General features: G+C 52.1%; 1 protein-coding gene across 1 annotated transcript; it reads right to left on the bottom strand.

The window, feature by feature from the left end:
* Nucleotides 1–13,127: 13,127 nt before the first annotated feature.
* Nucleotides 13,128–19,706, bottom strand: CYP1A2 (cytochrome P450 family 1 subfamily A member 2). The gene is made up of 7 exons (XM_004056517.5): nucleotides 19,662–19,706; nucleotides 17,991–18,830; nucleotides 17,250–17,370; nucleotides 16,705–16,794; nucleotides 16,313–16,436; nucleotides 15,297–15,383; nucleotides 13,128–13,772 (listed from the first exon to the last, which is right to left on the bottom strand). Exons 2-7 carry the CDS (start codon nucleotides 18,819–18,821, stop codon nucleotides 13,475–13,477), a joined length of 1,551 nt encoding a protein of 516 aa, XP_004056565.4. The 5' UTR covers nucleotides 18,822–18,830; nucleotides 19,662–19,706; the 3' UTR covers nucleotides 13,128–13,474.
* Between the last annotated feature and the right edge of the window lie 2,999 nt (nucleotides 19,707–22,705).

Below are 22,705 nucleotides of genomic sequence, written 5' to 3'. Positions count from 1 at the left end.
AGAGTTTCACCATGTTGGCCAGGCTGGTCTTGAACTCTTGACCTCAGATGATCCTCCTGCCTCAGCCCCCCAAAGTGCTGAGATTACAGGTGTGAGCCACTGTGCCCAGCCAATCTTTTTTTTTTTTTTTTTTTTTTCTTTTAATGGGCTCTCGTTCTGTTGCCCAGGCTGGAGTGCAGTGGAGCCATCTCAATTCACTGCAACCTCTACCTCCCAGGCTCAAGCAATCCTCCCACCTCAGCCTCCCGAGTAGCTGGGGTTACAGGCACCCGCCACCATGCCCGGTTAATTTTTGTATTTTTAGTAGAGATGGGGTTTTCACCATGTTGGCCAGGCTGGTCCTGAACTCCTGACCTGAAGTGATCCACCCACCTCAGCCTCCCAAAGTGCTGGAATTACAGAAGTGAGCCAACGTGCCCAGCCTCCATCTTAACCATTTTTAAGTACACAGCTTAGTGGTATTAAATGCACTCATAATGTTGTGCAGCCATCACCACTGTCCATCTCCAGAGCCCTTTCCATCTTGTAAACCTGAAACCCTACCCATTAAACACTAACTCCCCATTCCCCCTTCTCCCCAGCCCCAGGCAACCACTGTTCTGTCTATCTGTAGAGTTTTGACTATTCTAGGTATTTCACAAAAGTGGAACCATACGGTATTTGTGTTTTTGTAACTGGCTTATTTCACTTAGCATAATGTTTAAAGCTTTACTTTTCAACTAAAATTCACTTCCACCAACGATGAATATGCATGCCTACTTTTCAGCACCCTTGCTAACACCATACATATTTCCCAATGTAATTGGTAAAAAATTATATTTGTAGTTTTAAGTTATAGTTCACTGATGCCAGGCATGGTGGCTCACGCCTGTAATCCCAGCACTTTGGGAGGCCAAGATGGGTGGATCACTTGAGGTCAGGAGTTGGAGACCAGCCTGGCCAACATGATGAAACCCTGTCTCTACTAAAAATACAAATATTAGCCAGGCATGGTGATGCATACTTGTAATCCCAGCTACTTGGGAGGCTGAGGTGGGAGGATCGCTTGAACCTGGCAGGTGGAGGCTACAGTGGGCCGAGATTGTGCCACTGCTCTCCAGCCTGGGCGACAGAATGAGACTTCGTCTCAAAAAAAATTGTAGTTTGCCGATTGTAGGTGCAGCCAAGCATCTCTTTATATTTTAAAATGTATTTGTGTCTGTTAACAGTTCATGTTTTTCATCTATTTTTTACTGGATTTTTTTTTTTTTTTTTTTTTTTTTTGCTTTTTGTTTTTTGAGATGGAGTCTCGCTCTGTCACCCAGCCTGGAGTGCAGTGGCGTGATCTCAGCTCACTGCAACCTCCGCCTCCCTGGTTCAAGCAATTCTCCTGCCTCAACCCCCTGAGTAGTTGGGATTACAGGCACGTGCCACCACGCCCGGCTAACTTTTGTATGTTTAGTAGAGACGGGGGTTTCACCATATTGGCGAGGCTGGTCTCTAACTCCTGACCTCGTGATCTGCCCGCCTTGGCCTCCCAAAGTGCTGGGATTACAGGCATGAGCCACTGCGCCCGGCCTGGATTTTTTTTTTTTTAATAGGAACTCTATATATTAAAGAAATTAACCTTTAATCTGTGCATCATTCAGGGTCCCCAGCAGGAAACAGTTTAATTCGAGGAAGGATTAATACAGAGATTATTACAAGGGGGTAGGCAGGGAACGGTGGGGGCCCTGAGAGGGTAGTGCCTGAAGAATGCTACTGGGGGAAAGAGCTGCATGGAGAGGATTGCCTCAGAGGACACATCCCCATCTCCTGTGAGAGCCTCCATTCTATGAACCCGGCTAGGAGCCAGAGGGCCAGGGAGTCTGTGGATAGAAGCCCCACAGGTCAGCTTCCCCACACAGAGCACGGGATGGAGAGGGACCGAAGGGGAGAACTGGAAGCCAACCGGCTTATGTTCCTTGTGTGTCTTCCAACTTGGTTATGATTCTTTGGAATGCAGAAATGATTGATTTTTATGCAGTGGAATCAGTCTTTTCTTTTGCCGCTTCTGGACCTGTGTCAAACTTAGAAAGGCTTTCTCCACTCTCATACTACTTTAAAAAAATCAATTCCTTGCCAGGTGCGGTGGCTCACGCCTGTAATCCCAGCACTTTGGGAGGCCAAGGTGGGCGGATCACCAGGTCAGGAGATCAAGACCATCCTGGCAAACACGGTGAAACCCTGTCTCTACTAAAAAATACAAAAAATTGCCGGGTGCGGTGGATCACGCCTGTAATCCCAGCACTTTGGGAGGCCAAGGCGGGCAGAACACGAGGTCAGGAGATCGAGACCATCCTGGCTAACGCAGTGAAACCCCATCTCTACTAAAAATACAAAAATATTAGCCGGGCGTGGTGGCGGGCGCCTGTAGTCCCAGCTTCTCGGGAGGCTGAGGCAGGAGAATGGCGTGAACCTGGGAGGCAGAGCTTGCAGTGAGCTGAGTTTGTGGTGGAGGCACTGACCCAGAGCACAGCCTGTCTGGTGTGCGATGGTGGCTGAAATTTGCCCAACTGTGCTCAGCTACTTGTTTTATCACTGTGGACCCCCAAAACTCTGGGCAGGGCCTCAGCTTCCCGCCCCCCACTACTGCTGTCCAAGGAGGTAGAGTTACCAGTCCAGGTCTCCCAGCCCTCAGATGTAACCACGGCCCGCCAGCAGGAGCAGAAGCATGCTTCCCAAACCTGCCTGATTACCCAGCCAGCCACCTCCCCACTCCAGCCCCCACCTTGGAGGAAGCACTAATCTGGGGACTTTGAGATTCCATGATTCTCACGGCAAGAAGGACTCTCAGACACGCAAGCCAGCGGCTCCCTTGGCCCTGAGGGCACAGGAGATAGAGGCACACCTGTAAACACACGCCTGGCTACAAACACGCACATACCTGGCTGGTGTGCTGAGCCACCTGAACTGACACCTGGAGAACTCACGCACAGGCATCCACCTGACCACTCCAGGCCACATCTGCCCATGCGCATGCACCCGCTGAGAGCTGGCACTCACGTCTGTTGTTGCCTTATCGACACACCCGAGACTAGGGTTCAAAATGCGTGCCCACGCCTGCTCCCAGCCCCCGCCGGCCCACTGGCACTTTCAGCTGGGCCACCCCAGGTCAGCAAGGCCCAGGGCAGGGTCAGTTTCAGCCAGGCCCCCCAACTCTTCATATTTTCTAGCTGGGGAAATTGATGTCCAGAGTTTCTGGTCAGCAGCCAGCCTGGTGGGGACCCTCTGAGCTATCCTGCTAAGTGTGGATAGGCACGGTGCAAGAACAGCTCCTCATCTGCTCCTGGCCTCCTCCCTGACCCCTGCCTTTAAGAGCCCCTATCTGATGGTGGAGCTGCTGAGACCCCTGGAATGAGTGTGATTGTGCATGAGAGAGAGAGAGAGGAATGCGGGCCTGTAAGGGAAGTGTCACTACACAAATGAAACTGAGCTGAGTGTTCCAAAAATTTGGGGGGAGAGCATCCCCCAGCCCTCAACAGCATGCCCTGTGCTCTCCAGAGGCATTTCTGGGACCACACCCCTATCTGCAGCACAGGCGTTTTGGCCACTCTGAGCTGGGCCCTTCTCTCTCTCATGTTTTCTGGCTCAGCTGCTGGGTCCCTGATCACCCCTAGTCTGGCTCCTTTCCCTCAGCCTCTCATGCAGTTGGCCAGCATTCCTCGAGACGACTCCGGAACAGGCTACACGCGGGGGACACAGAGATGAATGAGAACAGGGCCCTAGACTCTTGGGGGGAACCCAGCCCAGCCCCAGAGAGAGGGTCAGGGACCGTCTTCTCTGAAAGAGGGGGCGGGGAAAGCCAGTCCAGGTGGTGAAAACAGGATGTCCCAAGGGTGGCAGGCCTGGAGTGCACAGAGGCCCGCCCCTTGAGCAGCATGGGGGTCTCCAGACTTCCCTGGGGCAGACGTCAGGGGGGCGGCGGCCTGTCCCACTGGGAGGTGAGTTTCCTTCCGGCAGCTCCTTCTCACGCAATGGGCGGGAAGGGGTTGGGGGCCCATTGTTCCCTGGCACGCTACCACCCCCAGCCCTCCCCAGCTTCTGGGTGGGGGGAGCAGTGGAAGGAAGTGGGCTGAGCCCAGGCCCTGGCAAGACCCCAGTGAGACAGCGCAGGGTTTGGGGAAATGCTGGCTTACATGTGGGCCTGGTGTGTGCACAGCTGCACATGCCACACGTGTGTCGGGGGTCCATCTTGCCCTGAGTCCACCTTTCTCAGGATTTCTGGTGTGTGTGTGTGTGTGTATGTTGTACCCTGACCTGTAATTTGGCACTTTACACACATTATCTCATTAAACCTCCCACCCAACCTGTAAAGTAAGATTATCATCCCCAGTTGCCAGATGAGAAAGTCTAGACTCAGAAAGTTTATGTTACAGGCCCAAGGTTAGTGGGTGAGCTGGGATTTTCTTCTGGATCTGTGAGTCAGCCTCTGGTCTCATCCCTTTTCCCTTTCCCAAGCCCTGTAATTATCTTAATACTGGCCTGGGGTGGAGGGGTAAATACAGAGGTGAAGGCCTGGGGGAACCTATTGAGTATCACCTATGCCACTATGTTATCTTAAACCCAGAAAAACCCGCTGGGCTGCAGGGCCCACAGGGAGAGTGCAGGTCCCTCAATGCAGAGCAGAGTCTGCTTCCCTTATTAGTGCAGGGTGATGGGCATCGGGCAGGCTCCTTGCTCAAAAGTGCCCCCCTCCGCCCCATTGCACTGCCTGAGAGGCTCCATCGCAGCTGTACTCCAGAGGACTCTAGTGAACCTGGTGTTATGTCATGGCAGAGGGGTGGACAGAATGCAGGGTCTCAGAACTAATTTTGAGGGGGATCACTAAAGAATGGGGAGCTTGGCTCAGGGTATGGCTACTTCTGGTGGCAGTCCCCTCTCAGGGACAGGAGCCAGTGATAGGGATAAGGTATAGGGCAAGCTCATGGACTGACGCTGAACTGCATAAACCCTGGTCTAGTCAGCCTCTGCTTGGTTCCCCCACCCAGATGGTATACTCACTACCATTCTTTCAGACAGTCTGCACCCTCCTCAGATTCCTTTGTCAACTGGAAAATCCTTCCTTGGGGGGCAAGTTACTTTAAGACTGAGATTTGGCTGGGCATGGTGGCTCATGCCTATAATTGCAGCACTTGGGGAGACCGAGGTGGGTGGATCACCTGAGGTCAGGAGTTCGAGACCAGCCTGGACAACATGGTAAAATCCCATACTCTAATAAAAATACAAAAATTGGCCGGGCACGGTGGCTCACGCCTGTAATCCCAGCACTTTGGGAGGCCGAGGCAGGCGGATCACGAGGTCAGGAGATCGAGACCATCCTGGCTAACACGGTGAAATCCCGTCTCTACTAAAAATACAAAAAATTAGCCAGGTGTGGTGGCGGGCGCCTGTAGTCCCAGCTACTCAGGAGGCTGAGGCAGGAGAATGGCGTGAACCCAGGAGGCAGAGCTTGCAGTGAGCTGAGATTGTGCCACTGCACTCCAGCCTGGGCGACAGATCGCGACTCCGTCTCAAAAAAAAAAAAATTGGCTGGGCATGGTGGCGCATGCCTGTCGTCCCAGCTACTTGGGAGGCTGAGGCAGGAGAATTTCTTGAATCCAGGAGGCGGAGGTTTCAGTGAGCCAAGATCGCACCACTGCACTCCAGCCTGGGCGACAGAGCAAGACTCCACCTAAAAAAAAAAAAAAAGAGAGAGAGAGGGTGAGATTTATCTGGGCAGATCTGGGTGAGGGAGACCCCAGTGACTGAGTTCATTTGCATAGGGACTGAGTGGAATCCTGGGAGGGAGGTCACCCTTAGGGAAAAAGAGCCAGGCAAGACCACCTGACCCAGTGTTCCAGCCTCAGTTAGAGCAGCGTGAGCTGGTTTGCAATGGGGTCTGTGATAAAGCTTTCTCTAATTTGTTGTTAAGAGGCCTCAACCTGGGAGTCATGGGGAAGGATGAGAGCAAGGATGATTTTCTTTGTAGTATGGGTGTGAGGAGAGGTGGGCAGGGCAGAAAAGTGACAAATGGAGGCTTTCGTGTGTTCTGCTAGCTTTCCGCTGTGCCATTGTTTCTTCCAGGACTTGTGTGCAGGGGTCCCTTGCTGAGGTAGCTTAGACGCTGTGACCCTCACTCTGTTGCTTGTGGCTATTTACCAGGGTAAACACTGCTCCAAGGGGACCCAACCACTGACTGACTGTGGTCTCTGACCTGTGTAGCCTGGCTGAAAAAGATGAGCTGAGCCAATCAAACCCCTCTCTCAAGAAGCTGAACTAAGCTGGGCGCAGTGGCTCACGCCTGTAATCCCAGCACTTTGGGAGGCCGAGGTGGGCGGATCACGAGGTCAGGAGATCGAGACCATCCCGGCTAATACGGTGAAACCCCGTCTCTACTAAAAAATACAAAAATATTAGGCGGGCATGGTGGTGGGCACCTGTAATCCCAGCTACTGAGGAGGCTGAGGCAGGAGAATGGCATGAACCCAGGAGGTGGAGCTTGCAGTGAGCCAAGATTGCGCCACTGCACTCCAGCCTGGGCCACAGAGCAAGACTCCATCTCAAAAAAAAAAAAAAAAAAAAAGAAGCTGAACTAGCTCGGCACAGTGGCAGGAGACTGAGAGACTGAGGCAGGAGGACATTGCTTGAACCCCAGGAGTTTGAGGCCGCAGTGAGCTATGATTCGCCAGTGTACTCCAGCCTGAGCAACAGAGGGAGACCCTCATCTCTTTAAAACAACAAAAAACAAACAAACAAGAAAGACCTGTACTAAGATATAAACGAAAGATCTGGTATCTGGTTGGTGGTAGATGCTTGACATAAAGGGAGTTGGGGATCTGAACTGAACAGGTGGGGAGGCCTAGAGAAGTCTCTTAATTTTCCCTACCAGGCAGAGGTGGGATTCCCAGCTTAAGGTTTTTCCCACGATTCTACCATCTTTCATTCCACCATCTTTGCCAAAAATCACCCCTCCCCGGGTACACTGCACTTCGAAATTTGCCAGGCCCTCACTGGATTTGCCCGCAGCCTTATTAAGCAAGAGGCTGGCAGAGCAGGGGTCATTGCTAGTGGCCTGAACTTCAGGCTAATGGTGCTGGAGAAGACCTCACAGAAGGCTGAAGATGGGGTCGAGGCCTGTGAGGGGTGGGACTTGCCCAAGGTCACCCACACTTGGAACCTGAGTGCAGGTCTCCTAGCCCTCTGGCCAAGAGCTCTTTCTAACTCTCCATGCCATTCCTTGATCATGTTGTGTTTCCAAGCTTCCTGTTCCAGTCCCACAATCCTGACTCAGGGAGAGACACAGGTAGGGAAGAGACCCTGGAGGTGGTATAGGGCAAATGGTGCAGTTCTGAGTCTCTCCACCACACATGCCCTCCTCATGCTTCCTGAGCCTCAGGCTTCTCATCTCTAAAGTTGGTATAACAGTACCCATCTCCTGTGGTTGTTGTGAGAATAGCCTGAGATGATGCGTGTCCAGGGCCTACCAGGAAAAGATAGAACAGGCTGGTCCCACCTGCCTCCTGCCTGCTGTGGGAGGCAGGAATGGCAAGCAGTGGGGCGAAGTCTCCAATTCCTCCTACCTTGGCTCTAGCCAGAGGGGAGCTCTAGGCCAACCAGTTAAAGATTGGCCAGGTGTGCGTGAGAAGCTCAAGCCATCTCCAGACCACAGTGAGCCAGATGGGGAAGTGGCCGTATGGTGACCATGGAGCCACCTCAGATCGGTCCTGAAATTACCTCAGGGAGCTGGGCCCTGCTGATTCTTAGATTGGCAAAGTATGGCAATGCCTGCTTGCGGCTTGCCAGGAGGTTTTTTTTGTTTTGTTTTGTTTTTTGTTTTGTTTTTTTTTTTGGGACAAAGTTTCGCTCTTGTCGCCCAGGCTGGAGTGCAATGGCGCGATCTCGGCTCACTGCAAACTCTGCCTCCGGTGTTCAAGCGATTCTCCTGCCTCAGCCTCCAGAATAGCTGGGAATACAGGCACCTGCCACCATGCCTGGCTAATTTTTGTGGTTTTAGTAGAGATGCGTTTTTTTTTTCTAAGCTGGAGTCTCGCTCTGTTGCCAGGCTAGAGTGCAGTGGCGTGATCTCGGCTCACTGCAACCTCCGCCTCCCAGGTTCAAGCAATTCTCTGCCTCAGCTTCCCGAGTAGCTGGGATTACAGGTGCCTGACACCACACCTGGCTAATTTTTTTGTATTTTTAGTAGAGATGGGGTTTCACCATATTGGCCAAGCTGGTCTTGAACTCCTGACCTTGTGATCCACCCACCTCGGTCTCTCAAAGTGCTGGGATTACAGGTGTGAGCCACCGCCCCCGACCTTTTTTTTTTTTGAGACAGAGTCTCCCTCTGTTGCCCAGGCTGGAGTGGAGTGGCGCAGTCTCAGCTCACTGCAACCTCCGTCTCCTGGGTTCATTTGATTCTCCTGCCTCAGCCTCCCAAGTAGCTGGGATTACAGGTGTGTGCCACCACTCCCAAATAATTTTTGTATTTTTAGTAGAGACGAGGTTTCACCATGTTGGCCAGGCTGGTCTCGAGCTCCTGACCTCAAGTGATCCACCTGCCTTGGCCTCCCAAAGGGCCAGGATTACAGGCATGAGCCACTGTGCCTGGCCAGGTTTTACTCTTAAAAATTTTTTTGGCTTGGCGCAGTGGCTCATGCCTGTAATTCCAGCACTTTGGGAGGCTGAAGCAGGTGGATCACTTGAGATCAGGAGTTCGAGACCAGTTTGGGCAACATGGTAAAACCCCATCTCTACAAAAATTAGAAAAATCAGCCAGGCATGGTGGCCTGCATATGTTGTCCCAAGGTGGGAGGATCAATTGAGCCTGGGAGGTTGAGGCTGCAGTAAGCCAAGATGGTGCCACTGCACTCCAGCCTGGGCGACAGAGTGAGACTGCAAACTCTGTCCCTGGGTTCAAGCGATTTTCCAGCCTCAGCCTCCTGAGTAGCTGGGATTACAGTCGCCCGCCACCATGCCTGGCTAATTTTTGTATTTTTAGTAGAGACAGGATTTCACCATGTTGGCCAGGCTGGTCTCAAACTCCTGACCTCAGATGATCCACCTGCCTTGGCCTCCCAAAGTGCTGGAATTACAGGGGTGAGGCATCGTGCCCGGCCAGGAGTTCTTTATATATTCTATATATAAATGCTTCAACAGCTATATGTTTTGCAAATGTTTTCTCTCATTCTGTGGGTTGACTTTTCAATTTTTTTTTTTTTTTTTTGAGACAGAGTCTCACTCTGTAGCCCAGGCTGGAGTGCAACAGCAGGATCTCAGCTCACTGCAACCCCTGCCTCCTGAGTTCAAGTGATTCTCATGCCCCAGCCTCCTGAGTAGCTGGGATTACAGCCTCCTGATCAGCTGAGATTACAGTCTCCTGAGCAGCTGAGGCTAGCCACTACATTCAGCTAGTTTTTGTATATTTAGTAGAGATGAGGTTTCACTATGTTGTCCAGGCTGGTCTCAAACTCCTGACCTCAAGTGATCCGCCTGCCTTGGCGTTCCAAAGTGCTGGGATTACAGGCGTGAGCCTCTGTGCTTGGCCTCCTTTCAATTTCTTGATAGTGTCCTTTGATGAGACCTGGGCCTTTTTCAAATAACCCAAGCACTTCTGGGAAGCTTATCCCCTCCCGGGCTGTGAATGAAGAAATCAAGGCCTTGTGAGAAGTCACGTGTTCTGCCTTTTGAGAATGGGACAGGAGGGATCCCCATCCACCCAATTGGGTTTGGCCCCTGAGACTGGATCCCTTTCTCCTTGTTCCCTTCAATTGTTAAAAAACTTGGGTCAAACAACATGAAAGGAGAGAAGAGAGAGGAGTGAAGGAGGTGCCTATCAATGACTTAAGAGAGCACAGACCTAGACCCGGTCTCAGGACTCAAGCACCAAGAGCTTACTGACGCACACCACAACACACATAAGCCTTGAAAACATTGTGCTAAGTGAAAGAAGCCAGTCACAAAAGACCACTCATTGTGTAATTCCATTTATATGAAATGTTTAGAGAAGGCAAATCCATAGACACAGAAAGGAGATTAGTAGTTGCCAGGGCTGGTGAGGCAGGGGAGGCAGGCTAGGGGGAAATGTGGAGGGACTGCTAATGGGTGCAGGGTTTCTTTTAGGGGTGATGAAAATGTTCTGAAATTAATTGTGGGCCAGGCTCTGTGGCTCACACCTGTAATTCCAGCACTTTCAGAGAGGTCGAGGCGGGCAGATCACTTGAGGTCAGGAGTTTGAGACTAGTCTAGCCAACATGGTGAAACCCGTCTCTACTAAAAATACAAAAATTAGCCAGGCGTGGTGGTGTGTGCCTGTAGTCTCAGCTACTTGGGAGGCTGAGGCTGGAGAATCACTTGAACCTGGGAGGCAGAGGTTGCAGTGAGCTGAGATGATGCCACTGCACTCCAGCTTAGGAGACAGAGGAAGACTCTGTCTCAAAAAAAAAAAAAAACAAAAAGGCTGGGCGCAGTGGTTCATACCTGTTAATCCCAGCACTTTGGGAGGCTGAGGCGGGTGGATCACGAGGTCAAGAGATGGAGACCATCCTGGCCAACGTAGTGAAACCTCGTCTCTACTAAAAATACAAAAATTAGCTGGCCATGGTGGCACATGCCTATAGTCCCAGCTACTCAGGAGGCTGAGGCAGGAGAATCGCTTGAACATGGGAGGCGGAGGTTGTAGTGAGCTGAGATCGCGCCACTGCACTCCAGCCTGGCAACAGAGCAAGACTCTGTCTCAAAAATAATAAGAATAATAAAATTAATTCTGGTGATGGTTGCACAATTCTACACTAGAAGTCATTCGACACTTTAAGAATGTAAGTTAGGCTGGATGTGGTGGCTCACACCTGTAATCCCAGGACTTTGGGAAGCCAAGGCAGGTGGATAACTTGGGGTCAGGAGTTCGAGACAAGCCTGGCCAACATGGTGAAACCCCATCTCTACTAAAACTACAAAAATCAGCCAGGCGTAGTGACTCATGCTTGTAATCCCAGGTGCTTGGGAGGCTGAAGTGGGAGGATTGCTTGAACCTGCGAGGTGGAGGTTGCAGTGAGCTGAGATCACGCCACTGCACTCCATCCTGGGTGACAGACTGAGATTCTGTCTCAGACAAAAAAAAAAAAAAAAAAGGCTCAGGCTCTCCCTCTCCCTCTCCCTCTCCCTCTCCCCACGGATTCCCTCTCCCGCTCTTTCCACGGTCTCCCTGTGATGCCGAGCCGAAGCTGGAAGGTACTGCTGCCATCTCAGCTCACTGCAACCTCCCTGCCTGATTCTCCTGCCTCAGCCTGCCGAGTGCCTGCGATTGCAGGCGCGCGCCGCCACGCCTGACTGGTTTTCGTATTTTTTTGGTGGAGACGGGGTTTCGCTGTGTTGGCCGGGCTGGTCTCCAGCTCCTAACCGCGAGTGATCGGCCAGCCTTGGCCTCCCGAGGTGCCGGGATTGCAGACGGAGTCTCGTTCACTCAGTGCTCAATGGTGCCCAGGCTGGAGTGCAGTGGCGTGATCTCGGCTTGCGACAACCTCCACCTCCCAGCCGCCTGCCTTGGCCTCCCAAAGTGCCGAGATTGCAGCCTCTGCCCGGTCGCCACCCCGTCTGGGAAGTGAGGAGCGTCTCCGCCTGGCCGCCCATCGTCTGGGATGTGAGGAGCCCCTCTGCCTGGCTGCCCAGTCTGGAAAGTGAGGAGCGTCTCTGCCCGGCTGCCATCCCATCTAGGAAGTGAGGAGTGCCTCTTCCCCGCCGCCATCACATCTGGGAAGTGAGGAGCGTCTCTGCCCGGCCGCCCATCATCTGAGATGTGGGGAGCACCTCTGCCGTGCAGCCCCGTCCGGGATGTGAGGAGCGTCTCTGCCCGGCCGCCCCGTCTGAGAAGTGAGGAGACCCTCTGCCTGGCAACCGCCCCGTCTGAGAAGTGAGGAGCCCCTCCGCCCGGCAGCCGCCCCGTCCGAGAAGTGAGGAGCCCCTCCGCCCAGCAGCCACCCCGTCTGGGAAGTGAGGAGCGTCTCCGCCCGGCAGCCACCTCGTCCGGGAGGGAGGTGGGAGGGTCAGCCCCCCGCCCGGCCAGCCGCCCTGTCCCGGAGGTGAGGGGCGCCTCTGCCCGGCCGCCCCTACTGGGAAGTGAGGAGCTCCTCTGCCCGGCCAGCTGCTCCGTCCGGGAGGGAGGTGGGGGGGTCAGCCCCCTGCCCGGCCAGCCGCCCCGTCCGGGAGGGAGGTGGGGGGGTCAGCCCACAGCCCAGCCAGCCGCCCCGTCCGGGAGGGAGGTGGGGGGGTCAGCCCACAGCCCAGCCAGCCGCCCTGTCCGGGAGGGAGGTGGGGGGGTCAGCCCACCGCCCGGCCAGCCGCCCCGTCCGGGAGGGAGGTGGGGGGTCAGCCCCCCGCCTGGCCAGCCGCCCCGTCCGGGAGGTGAGGGGCGCCTTTGCCCGGCCGCCCCTACTGGGAAGTGAGGAGCCCCTCTGCCCGGCCAGCCGCCCCGTCCAGGAGGGAGGTGGGGGGGGTCAGCCCCCTGCCCGGCCAGCCGCCCCATCCGGGAGGTGAGGGGCGCCTCTGCCCGGCCGCCCCTGCTGGGAGGTGAGGAGCCCCTCTGCCCGGCCACCCTCCCGTCTGGGAGGTGTGCCCAGCAGCTCATTGAGAGCGGGCCATGATGACAATGGCGGTTTCGTGGAGTGGAAGGGGGGGAAGGTGGGGAAAGGATTGAGAGGTCGGATGGTTGCCGCGTCTGTGGGGAGGTAGACATGGGAGACTTTTCTCTGTACTAAGAAAAAATTCTTCTGCCTTGGGATCCTGTTGATCTGTGACCCTACCCCCAACCCTGTGCTCTCTGAAACATGTGCTGTATCCACTCAGGGTTGAATGGATTAAGGGCGGTGCAAGATGTGCTTTGTTAAACAGATGCTTGAAGGCAGCATGCTCGTTAAGAGTCATCACCACTCCCTAATCTCAAGTACCCAGGGACACAAACACTGTGGAAGGCCGCAGGGTCCTCTGCCTAGGAAAACCAGAGAACTTTGTTCACTTGTTTATCTGCTGACCTTCCCTCCACTATTGTCCTGTAACCCTGCCAAATCCCCCTCTCCGAGAAACACCCAAGAATGATCAATAAAAAATAAAAAATAAAAAATAAAAAAAAAGGTGAATTATAGGGCATAAGAATTATATCTCCATAAAGCTGCTATATATATATATATGTATATATATGGTTTTTTTTTTTTTTTTTTTTTGAGATGGGGTCTTGCTCTGTCACTCAGGCTCTTGGCAAATTTTTTTTTTTGTAGAGACAGGGTCCCACTATGTTGGCCAGGCTGCTTTCCAACTCCTGGGCTCAAATGATCCTCCAACCTTGGCCTCCTAAAATGCTGGGATTACAGGCCCTGCACTTGGCTAAAGCTGCTATTTTTTAAAAAAAGAAAGGAAGAGAAACAAGGGCTGAGTCCCCGTGGCTGGCCCCCACTCGCTCCCTGGCCTCAGAATGGTGGTGTCTTCTTCAGTTGATGGAGAAGCGCAGCCGTGCCTGGACGTGTTCACAGCGGGCGTGCTTCATGGTCAGCCCGTAGATGGGGGTCAGGTCGACTTTCACGCCCGGCGGCACGCTGAACTCCAGTTGCTGTAGCAGGATGGCCAGGAAGAGGAAGACCTCCCACTTGGCCAGGACTTCCCCGATACACCGGCGCTTGCCCATGCCAAACAGCATCATCTTCTCACTCAAGGGCTTGTTAATGGCAGTGCCGTCGGCGGTGAGGAACCGCTCAGGCCGGAACTCAGAGGGGTCTTCCCACAGCTCTCTGCAAGAGGAACAGAGGAGATGGGACCTCAGGGCTGGAGAGGCTCTGGGAGGAGGTGCCTGGGGGAGGGAGACTTCTGTTGAGAACACAAGTGTGAGGGCACTTTGAAAGCAATGAAGGGTAGGTGGGAAGGAACCAAACTGAACTTTGATGCTTATTTCTTTTTCTTTTCTTTCTTTTTTTTTTTGAGACACCCTCCGGCTCCTATCACCCAGGCTGGAGTACAGTGGTGCGATCTCAGCTCACTGCACTCTCTGCCTCCCCAGCTCAAGCCAGCCACCCACCTGAGCCTCCCGTGTAGCTGGGACTACAGGCACCATATCCGGCTAATTTTTTTTTTTTTTTTTTTTTTTTTTTTTTTTTTTTGCAGAGACGGGGTTTCACTGGTCTCAGACTCATGAGCTCAAGCGATCCACCTTCCTCGGACTCCCAAGGTGCTGGGGTTACAGGCATGAGTCACCACACCTGGCCTGATGCTTATTTCTTTTACAAAGCTCTCTCTAAAATGACCAGCCTTAAAGATAGTGCCTTTTAATATTAATTTACTTTAAATAATGCTTTATCTAAAAGAAATTAAAAGAAGAAAAACAGGCTGGGTTTGGTGGCTTACACCTGTAACCCTAGCACTTTGGGAGGCTGAGGCAGGAAGATCCCTTGAACCCAGGAGTTCAAAACCAGCCTGGACCACATAGGAAGACCTTGTCTCTATTTGAAAATTAAAGTGAAAGGAAGAAAGAAAGACATACGTTTCTTCATCCTACTCAAAATATGCCTCCTAAGGGGCCTCAACGGTATGTCCTGGCTTATGTTTATTGTTTTGGAGTAATGATGACTAGCATAAACATCGATAGCATTTTCACACTCAAATGTCCCAGTGTGGATGGTAAATTATATGTTCCCCCTACCTATACACTAAAGTGGGGCTTTCCAAAGAGAGGTCTCTGAGCCATTCACATCAGAATCGCCTGAGGTACCCCACCTTAGATACCACAGTAGAATCCTGGGGGAACCATCACCTGTAACAAACGTCTTGGTTGATTTTTTTTTTTTTTTTTTTTTTTGAGGCAGAGTCTCACTCTGTCACCCAGGCTGGAGTGCAGTGGAGCGATCTTGGCTCACTGCAGCCTCTACCTCCAGAGTTCAAGCAATTCTTCTGCCTCAGCCTCTGGAGTAGCTGGGATTATAGGCGCACCACCATGTCCGGCTAATTTTTGTTTTGTATTTTTAGTAGAGATAGGGTTTCACCATGTTGCCCAGGCTGGTCTCAAACTCCTGACCTCAAGTGATCTGCCTGCCTCGGCCTCCCAAACTGCTGGGATTATAGGCTTGAGCCACCGCGCCTGGCCATCCTAGTTGATTCCTGTGCACTAAAGTTTGTGAAACTTTTGTAAATATTGTCACTTAGAGCAGACTATAGCAATTGAGGTCCCCTCCTTTCATTATATAAACAGTTCCTAGCAGGGACAAACAGCCTTCCTGACTGCTGAAACTGCACACATTTTTTCGTGAGGGGTATGTACTCACGGGTCATGGTTGACCTGCCACTGGTTTACGAAGACACAGCATTTCTTGGGGATGTAGAAGCCATTCAGCGTTGTGTCCCTTGTTGTGCTGAGGAGGGAAGAGGGCGCTGTGAGACTCAGGGCTGGAAAGCTGGGGCATGTGTTGCTCCTACCTCCACCCCATCCCGACAGCCTGCCCACCGCCATCTCCATCCCTACACTGGGAGGGGAGGGGAGGAACAGGGAAGAGGTAGAAACATCCTACATCTTCCTTGCGTCCTGTTCTTTAACTTCAGCAAGTATTTACTAAACTTCTCTTTGCACCTGGCTGCGCACTTGGCTGTTCTCTGGAGCCAAGAAGCAGGCAATTTCAGATAAATGTTTTTCTATTTTCTATGAAAAAAAAAAAAAAAAAGCAGCAGGCAGCCTGGGGCAGCCCCGGGGAATTTCTAGCCTGGCTGGGGATTCAGGCCTCTTACTGCAGGAATAACTAGAACAACGTTTGGGTAGAAGTAAATGCTCACTAACTCTCTTGACATTGTTAAAATTCCAGGGCATGATCAAGGGCTGATGGCTGTAAGTCCTATAAGACATCAGGAATGAAGCTGTGCCAGCTGGATGAGTCAAAAGGCTTCTGGGGAGAGGAAGCTCGCGTCGGCATTGACTTTGAGCAAGGGTAGGATTCTGGTGGTCAGAGAAGAGGCTAGAAGGTATTCCAGGCAGAAGGTTCAGCGTTAGCAAAATTGGAGGCCAATAGGGTCATGCTTGTGAGGGTGAGGCCGACCTGATTGGCACAGAGGGCACTGGGAGGGAGGGAATATGAACAGAGGGGAATGAGCGCTGAGATCACAAGTGGAACTTTCTCCTGAGAGCTGGGGGTTAGATTATGTTTGGACTGGATGGGGGCAGACTGAGGCCGGGATCTGTGGGGAACGAGGTCGGGAAGGAGATGCTGAGCCAGGGCCAGGGCTGAGAAGCCAGGAAGAGAAAACATGGCAAGGACTTTAGAGGTGGGAGGGCAGAACCGGCAGGCCTCACCTGTGGGGGATGGTGAAGGGCAAGAAGGAGGAGTGTCGGAAGGTCTCCAGGATGAAGGCCTCCAAGTAGGGCAGCTGGGGTCTGTCAGAGAGCCGGGGCCGCCGCTCCCTGCCAATCACAGTGTCTGTAGAACACAGAGGACAAGCAGAGCTCAGGGGCTGCCCTAACTGCCCCATGAATTATCCCCTCTTATACCCCATGTCACTCTATGTAAGACTGTCTATTCACAAGTCTGCGACCCCACTAACCTCCCACATCTTCTAGGCAAGGGCAGGCACTACTGTGTGCCCAGGGCTTGCACACAGTAGGCACATAACAGGTGTTTGTAGACTGAACAAACAACCTGGGTCTCAAGGCTTCTCCTGGCCATAGGGTTGGGGGCCCCCATGTACCCAGCTCCTTCTGGATCTTCCTCTGTATCTCAGGCTTGGTCACAAGGTACATGAGGCTCCAGGAGATGGCTGTTGTGACTGTGTCAAATCCTGAACCGTGTAGTGTAAGGTGAGGAAAGAAGGAAGACAGAAACAAGGAAACCATCATTTCCCAAGCATCTGCTATGTGTGTATCCAGCATTAGCTTTCTCTGGCCCTAGCCTGTGAGTTTCCTGAAGACAGAGGCTGGGTCTCTTCAACATAAACTTGAGATACAGGTTTCAGAATTAGCTGCTGGAATTATAGGGGCCTAGACTTACAGGCCAGAGAACACCTTATTGTTCAGATGGGGAAACTGAAGCCTAGGGGAGGAGAAGGACTTTGCTGTGTCTCCACTGGGAATTGGTGGCATAACCCAGGCTCAAACCCTGATCCCAAGCCAGATCTCAGTATGTTGTACCATCTGGTGTAGGGTTGGTGGGTTATTTGATGGACTGAGGGGCTGGGCAAGGCTGTGGGTGAAGAGCAGGCATTGTTGGATGGAGAGGCAAGGTTCTGGCTCCTACCTGCTCCAAAGATGTCATTGACAAGGTTGACAATCTTCTCCTGGGGGATGAGGTCGCCGCTGGCTCTAGGCCCCTTCTTGCTGTGCTTAAACAGGGCACCCATGATGTCCTGGACACTGTTCTGAGGGGGCACAAGCTTAGGGGTACCTCTGGCACTTCCAAGGTCAAAAGCTGAACGTTGCTCCACTCCCCTGGCCTGTCCCTGGTGGCTGGGTACCCCCCTATCCCCCCAACTTGGTCTCTAGGCAGGGGGTTGCAGCTTGCAGCAGGAGCTGGTAGCAGCCCTGGGTATGGCTTAAAGTGTCATTTTATGCCCCATTGACCCTTCCTCCCAATAACACCAGGGGTCCAATTTCAAAGAAGGAAAAGGTTAGTGTGAACACAGGGAAGCAACGTGACACCAGAGCTGGGGATTAGCCTCTGTTTGGGGTTTAGGTTTCTGCAGAATGAAAGCTTTCTCACTCATAGGCCCCCCACATTGCAGGACTCTGCTAGGGCCCCATTTCCAGGGCTTTTTTCTTGGGGGCTTTGAGGAGCCCTGAGAAGGGGGCTTCAAGGATGAGGAAACTGAGGCCCAGAGAAGGGGAAGAGTCGGCTCCAGGTCACACAGCTGGTCTGAGGTGTCCAGAGCCTTCCTAGGCCTTGGCAACACAGCAGCTGTGTGGGCATGCTGGAGCTGGGAGGGAGGGGCTGCACCCAGGCCCTGCAAGGTGCCCCTTGCCACCTGCAACCCAGGCTCACCTTGTCAAAGTCCTGATAGTGCTCCTGGACTGTTTTCTGCAGGAACCGCAGGAACCTCTGGTTGAAGGCCTTGAACCTCTGCAGGGCAGGGTTAGGCAGGTAGCGAAGGATGGGGAAGAAGTCCACGGGATTCCCGGAGAAGGCAGTCTCCACGAATTCGTGAGTGTTCTTCACGAGGCTGAGCATCTCATCACTACTCTCAGGGAAGTGCTGTCCGAAGCACATGGCACCGATGACGTTGGCCACTGACACCACCACCTGATTGTAAGGGTCGAAGTGCCCAGGCCCTGCCATCAGCTCCTGCAACCTGCTGATCAGGGCCTCAGCCTCCTTGCTCACATGCTCCTCCAGGTAGCAGGAGGATGAGGAAGCTGGGTCAGAGGCGATGGAGAAGGTGTTGAGGGCGTTCTGGGCCAGGCGCCGGCGGGCAGCCCACACCGGTCCAGAGTCTGTGCTGAAGGTCAAGCTCTGGCCATCATTGATGAGGGTGGAGGTGTAGAGGTCAGGCCGGCCCTTGAAATCGTCGCCCTGCCGCACCAGGGCCTGCCGGATGGTGTCCAGGCCGCTCAGCACCAGCACGGGCATGGAGCCAATGCGGATCTGCAGCACGTCCCCGTAGTGCTGGCTCATCCTTGACAGTGCCAGGTGCGGGTTCTTCCCCAGGGTCAGCACATGCCCGAGCAAGGGCCAGCCCCATGGCTCTGGTGGACTTTTCAGGCCTTTGGGGACCCGAGGCCTCAAACCCTTGAGCACCCAGAATACCAGGCAGAAGATGGCAGAGGCCAGGAGAAGCTCTGTGGCCGAGAAGGGAACAGACTGGGACAATGCCATCTGTACCAACTACAGGGAAAAAAGGAGGGACCAGGCTGAGGGTTGAGATGGAGACATTCATTCGTTCATTTCCTCAGTCATTTGATAAACACTGATGCGTGTTCTGTGCTTGGCTCCCAGCTGGATACCAGAAAGACTAAGCTCCATCTACCATGTGTCCTGTGCCCGCAGAGCTCACCCTTTGAGCATCACAGAATCTGAGAGCTGGAAAGGAGCCTCAAGATTCCCAACATGAACCCTGGCTCTCTCCTCCACACATCATCTCAGTTTCCACTTCTGGGGCTGGAGTAGAGGCGAGTGACCACTCCAAAATGGGGAAGCCAAGGACAGCACCCTTGTCAGCCCCGGCACAGCATGCATGCTGGGTATTGTACCAAAGAGTCCCTGCCAGTGCTGGCTTTCTGCTGATACCTTCCATATACCCAGGGGACCAGGAGTTCCCCCTACCCAGTGACACTGAGGTGACCAAGGTCCCAGGGCTGGTTCAAATAGCCTGTGATGCCCCCTCCCCAGGGCATTCTTTATCAATACCAGGAAGGGCACCTCCTCCAGAGATGAGTCCCCATCCTCTCACAGTCTTGGAGGTTGGGGTTGGGCTTCAGCCAGGGCCAGGGCTGCCCTTGTGCTAAGGGGGAAGCCCTGCCCATCTCTCTCCTTAAAAATGGCTTAGTCCAAACTGCTCATTTAAAATCGGGAAACAGAAGTCAAGAGCTGGGTAGCAAAGCCTGGAACTCAGGCCCCCTACACCTAGCCCAGGCTCCCCGTCTTTCTGTCCCCACTAGCTTCCAGGTTCTATAGTTGGGGATCCCAGAGATTGTAAATTGGTCCCAAGAAAGGTACCTGTAGAGGCAGGTGCTTGAGATTGGCAGGGTTGTAGTGGCTGGTGTGGAGCTTCTGGCTCTAGGTGAGTGGCCTTTTTATAAACACCGCCCCCTATCAGATTGGCCTGGTTGTCCTGATCACCTGATATGAAAGCTGGATCACTGAACAAAGTTAGAAGGATCAACTCTTGGCCTTGGGCCATGATCCCTCAGCTCCATCTACTACCTAAGGCCCAGGGTGACTCTTTGGGGATAGGCCAGAAGGGGTGCTGGGTCCCTGGGGATGAAGGTACAGCTTTCTTTAGGGTTCAGGGTAGGGAGCCTATTTCTCTGAAGAGTAGGGTAGGGTCTGGGAGTGGGGGTTAGGCCTTTGGACTGATCTGGGCTTCTTTCCCACTGCACACATGAGGAAGAGCTCTGCCAGGGCACTCAGTCTAGGCCAACCAGGCTCACGGCCCCTTTCCAGAGGGATGTTCTTCTGTAGTACCCTCCAACAACCTGCAAAACCAAACAGTAAATGGGCGTGTTCCAGCCACTCCTGATTTTCAGCCCAAGTCCCCAAGTGGAAAAGAAGAGATGATAAAGATTTTGCATTCTAAAGAGAGGCCCCCCTTATGCAAAAAGACTAAGAGACATAACGAAATGCAATATGGATTTGCATTTGATTGCCATATCGATTGGATATGGCATTTAAACAAAATTAAAAAAATCTATAAAAGATGTTTTGGGGACAATTGGGGACATGTAAGCATGGACTGGAGATTAGATGATATTAGATGAATAAATGTAAATTTTTTTAGGTGTGAACAGAGTGTCATGGTATGTGGGAGTGTGTCCTTATTCTTAGGAGATTAATGCTGTAGCATGGAAGTGTCATGATCCCCGCAACCTCCTTTTGAATGGTTCTGTTAAAAAATGTACACCTCTAGGCCAGGCGCGATGGCTCACACCTGTAATCCCAGCACTTTGAGAGGCCGAGATGGGTGGATCACCTGAGATCCGGTGTTCAAGACCAGCCTGGCCAACCTGGTGAAACTCCGTCTCTACTAAAAATACAAAAATTAGCCAGGCATGGTGGCATGTGCCTGTGATCCCAGCTACTCGGGAGGCTGAGGCAGGAGAATTGCTTGAACTTGGGAGGTGGAGGCTGCAGTGAGCCAAGATCGTGCCACTCCACTCCATCCTGGGCGACAGAGTGAGACTCCGTCTCAAAAAAAGAAAAAAATGTACACCTTTAAAGAGTATAATTGGATTGTTTGTAACTCAAAGGTTTATCCTTGCTTGAGGGGATGGATACTCCATTCTCCATGAATGCTTATTTCACATTGCATCCCTGTATCAAAACATTTCATGTACCCCATACATATATACACCTACTATGTACCTATAAAATTAAAACAATGTATACCTATCTATCAATAAATCGAGAGAAAGTAGATATGAGAAATGTCAGATATTCTTGGACTTACGTGAGGATATATGGTGTTTGTTGTACTAAAGGAGTCTTTAATATGGACCCAGATCTCAGTCAGATCTAAGAGGAGGAGGAGGACAAGCCTTAAACTGGATGTGAAAAGGAAGTTTGCTATCTTTTTTTTTTTTTTTTAGATACAGAGTCTTGCTCTGTCACCCAGGTTGGGGTTCTGTGCCACAATCATGGCTCACTGCAGCCTCGACCTCCTGAGCTCAAACAATCCTCTTGCCTCAGCCTCCTGAGTAGCTGGGACCACAATCACAGGTGTGTGCACCATGCCTGGCTAATTTTTTTATTTTTAAACATTTTTTTGTAGAGAGGAGGTCTTGCCATGTTGCCCAGGTTGGTCTTGAACTTCTGGGCCCAAGCAATCCTTCTGCCTTGGCCTCCCAAAGTGCTGGGATTACAGGTGTGAGCCACTGTGCCCGGCATGGATGTGAGAGGGAAGTTTTGATTTAGACTGGAGTGGGCTTTTATTCCTGAAAATGAGAAAACTGTGGGATCAACCTGTGAAGATGCCAAGGCAGATGGATGGGGAATCCAATAGAGGAACAGAGCATGTTTGAAGGCCATGAATGGGAGAAGAGGAAAGTTGTTTCCTGTCTATATCTCCATTGGGTTCAGATGACTCAACAAAAAAGGTCAAGGTTTGAGGTTAGGCTCAGTTTTATAGAAAATGGACTCTTTCTTTCTCTCTGTCTGTCTGTCTCTCTAATTAACTGAAGTTCATGGTTTACTTAGATTTCCTTGCGTTTTACCTAATGTCCTTTTCCTGTTCCAGGACCCATTGGATATCACATGACATTTAGTCATCATGTCTCTTTGGACTCCTCTTGGCTGTGACAGTTTCTCAGGATATCCTTGTTTTTGATGACCTTGACAATTTTCAGGAGTACTGGTTGGACATTTTGTAGGATGCCCACTATTGGAATGTGCCTGATGTTTTTCTTCTCATGGTAAGCCTGGGGTTATGGTTTGTTGGTGGGAAGACCTTGGAGGTTAGGTGCCATTCTCGTCACATCATATCAGGGTTACATCCTATCAATGTGACTTACAGGTGTGGATGTTGACCTTGATCACCTGGCTAAGGTAGTGCGTGTCAGGTCTCTTCACTGTAAAGTTACTCCTTTCCCACCTTTCCATACTGTACCTTTTGGAAGGAAGTCACTATGCACAGCCCACACCGAAGGAGTGGGGGGTTACGCTCCTTCTCCTTGAGGGGGGATTATCTCCGTAAACTATTTGAAATTCTCCTGTATGACAGACTATTTATCTTTTTATTTTTAATGTTTTCTTAAAACTTAAAAAAATTAAATTACAGGATACAATATAGAAAAGTGCATATGTCAGCTGGGACCGGTGACTCACACCTGTAATTCTAGCACTTTGGGAGGTCGAGGTGGGAGGATCACTTGAGTGAGGCCAGGAGTTCAAGACCAGCCTGGCCAACATAGTGAAACCTCATCTCTACTAAAAATACAAAAAAAAATTAGCTGGGCGTGATGGCGCACACCTGTAATTCCAGCTACTCGGGAAGCTGGGGCATGACAATTGCTTGAATCCGAGAGGCGGAGGTTGCGGTGAGCCAA

This window comes from Gorilla gorilla, chromosome 16 (assembly GCF_029281585.2).
Source record: "Gorilla gorilla gorilla isolate KB3781 chromosome 16, NHGRI_mGorGor1-v2.1_pri, whole genome shotgun sequence".
NCBI lineage: Eukaryota > Metazoa > Chordata > Mammalia > Primates > Hominidae > Gorilla > Gorilla gorilla.
The sequence above is the reverse complement of the archived record's forward strand: the minus strand, read 5'-3'. Positions and strand labels throughout refer to the sequence as shown.

Excerpts from the sequence above, each read along its gene's own strand:
- CYP1A2 (XM_004056517.5), bottom strand. The coding sequence starts at position 18,821 with ATGGCATTGTCCCAGTCTGTTCCCTTCTCGGCCACAGAGCTTCTCCTG. Across the intron at positions 16,795-17,249 it reads CAATGACATCTTTGGAGCAG|GATTTGACACAGTCACAACA; the intron begins GTAGGAGCCAGA and ends TACACGGTTCAG. Across the intron at positions 16,437-16,704 it reads GAAGATCCAGAAGGAGCTGG|ACACTGTGATTGGCAGGGAG; the intron begins GTACATGGGGGC and ends TGTGTTCTACAG.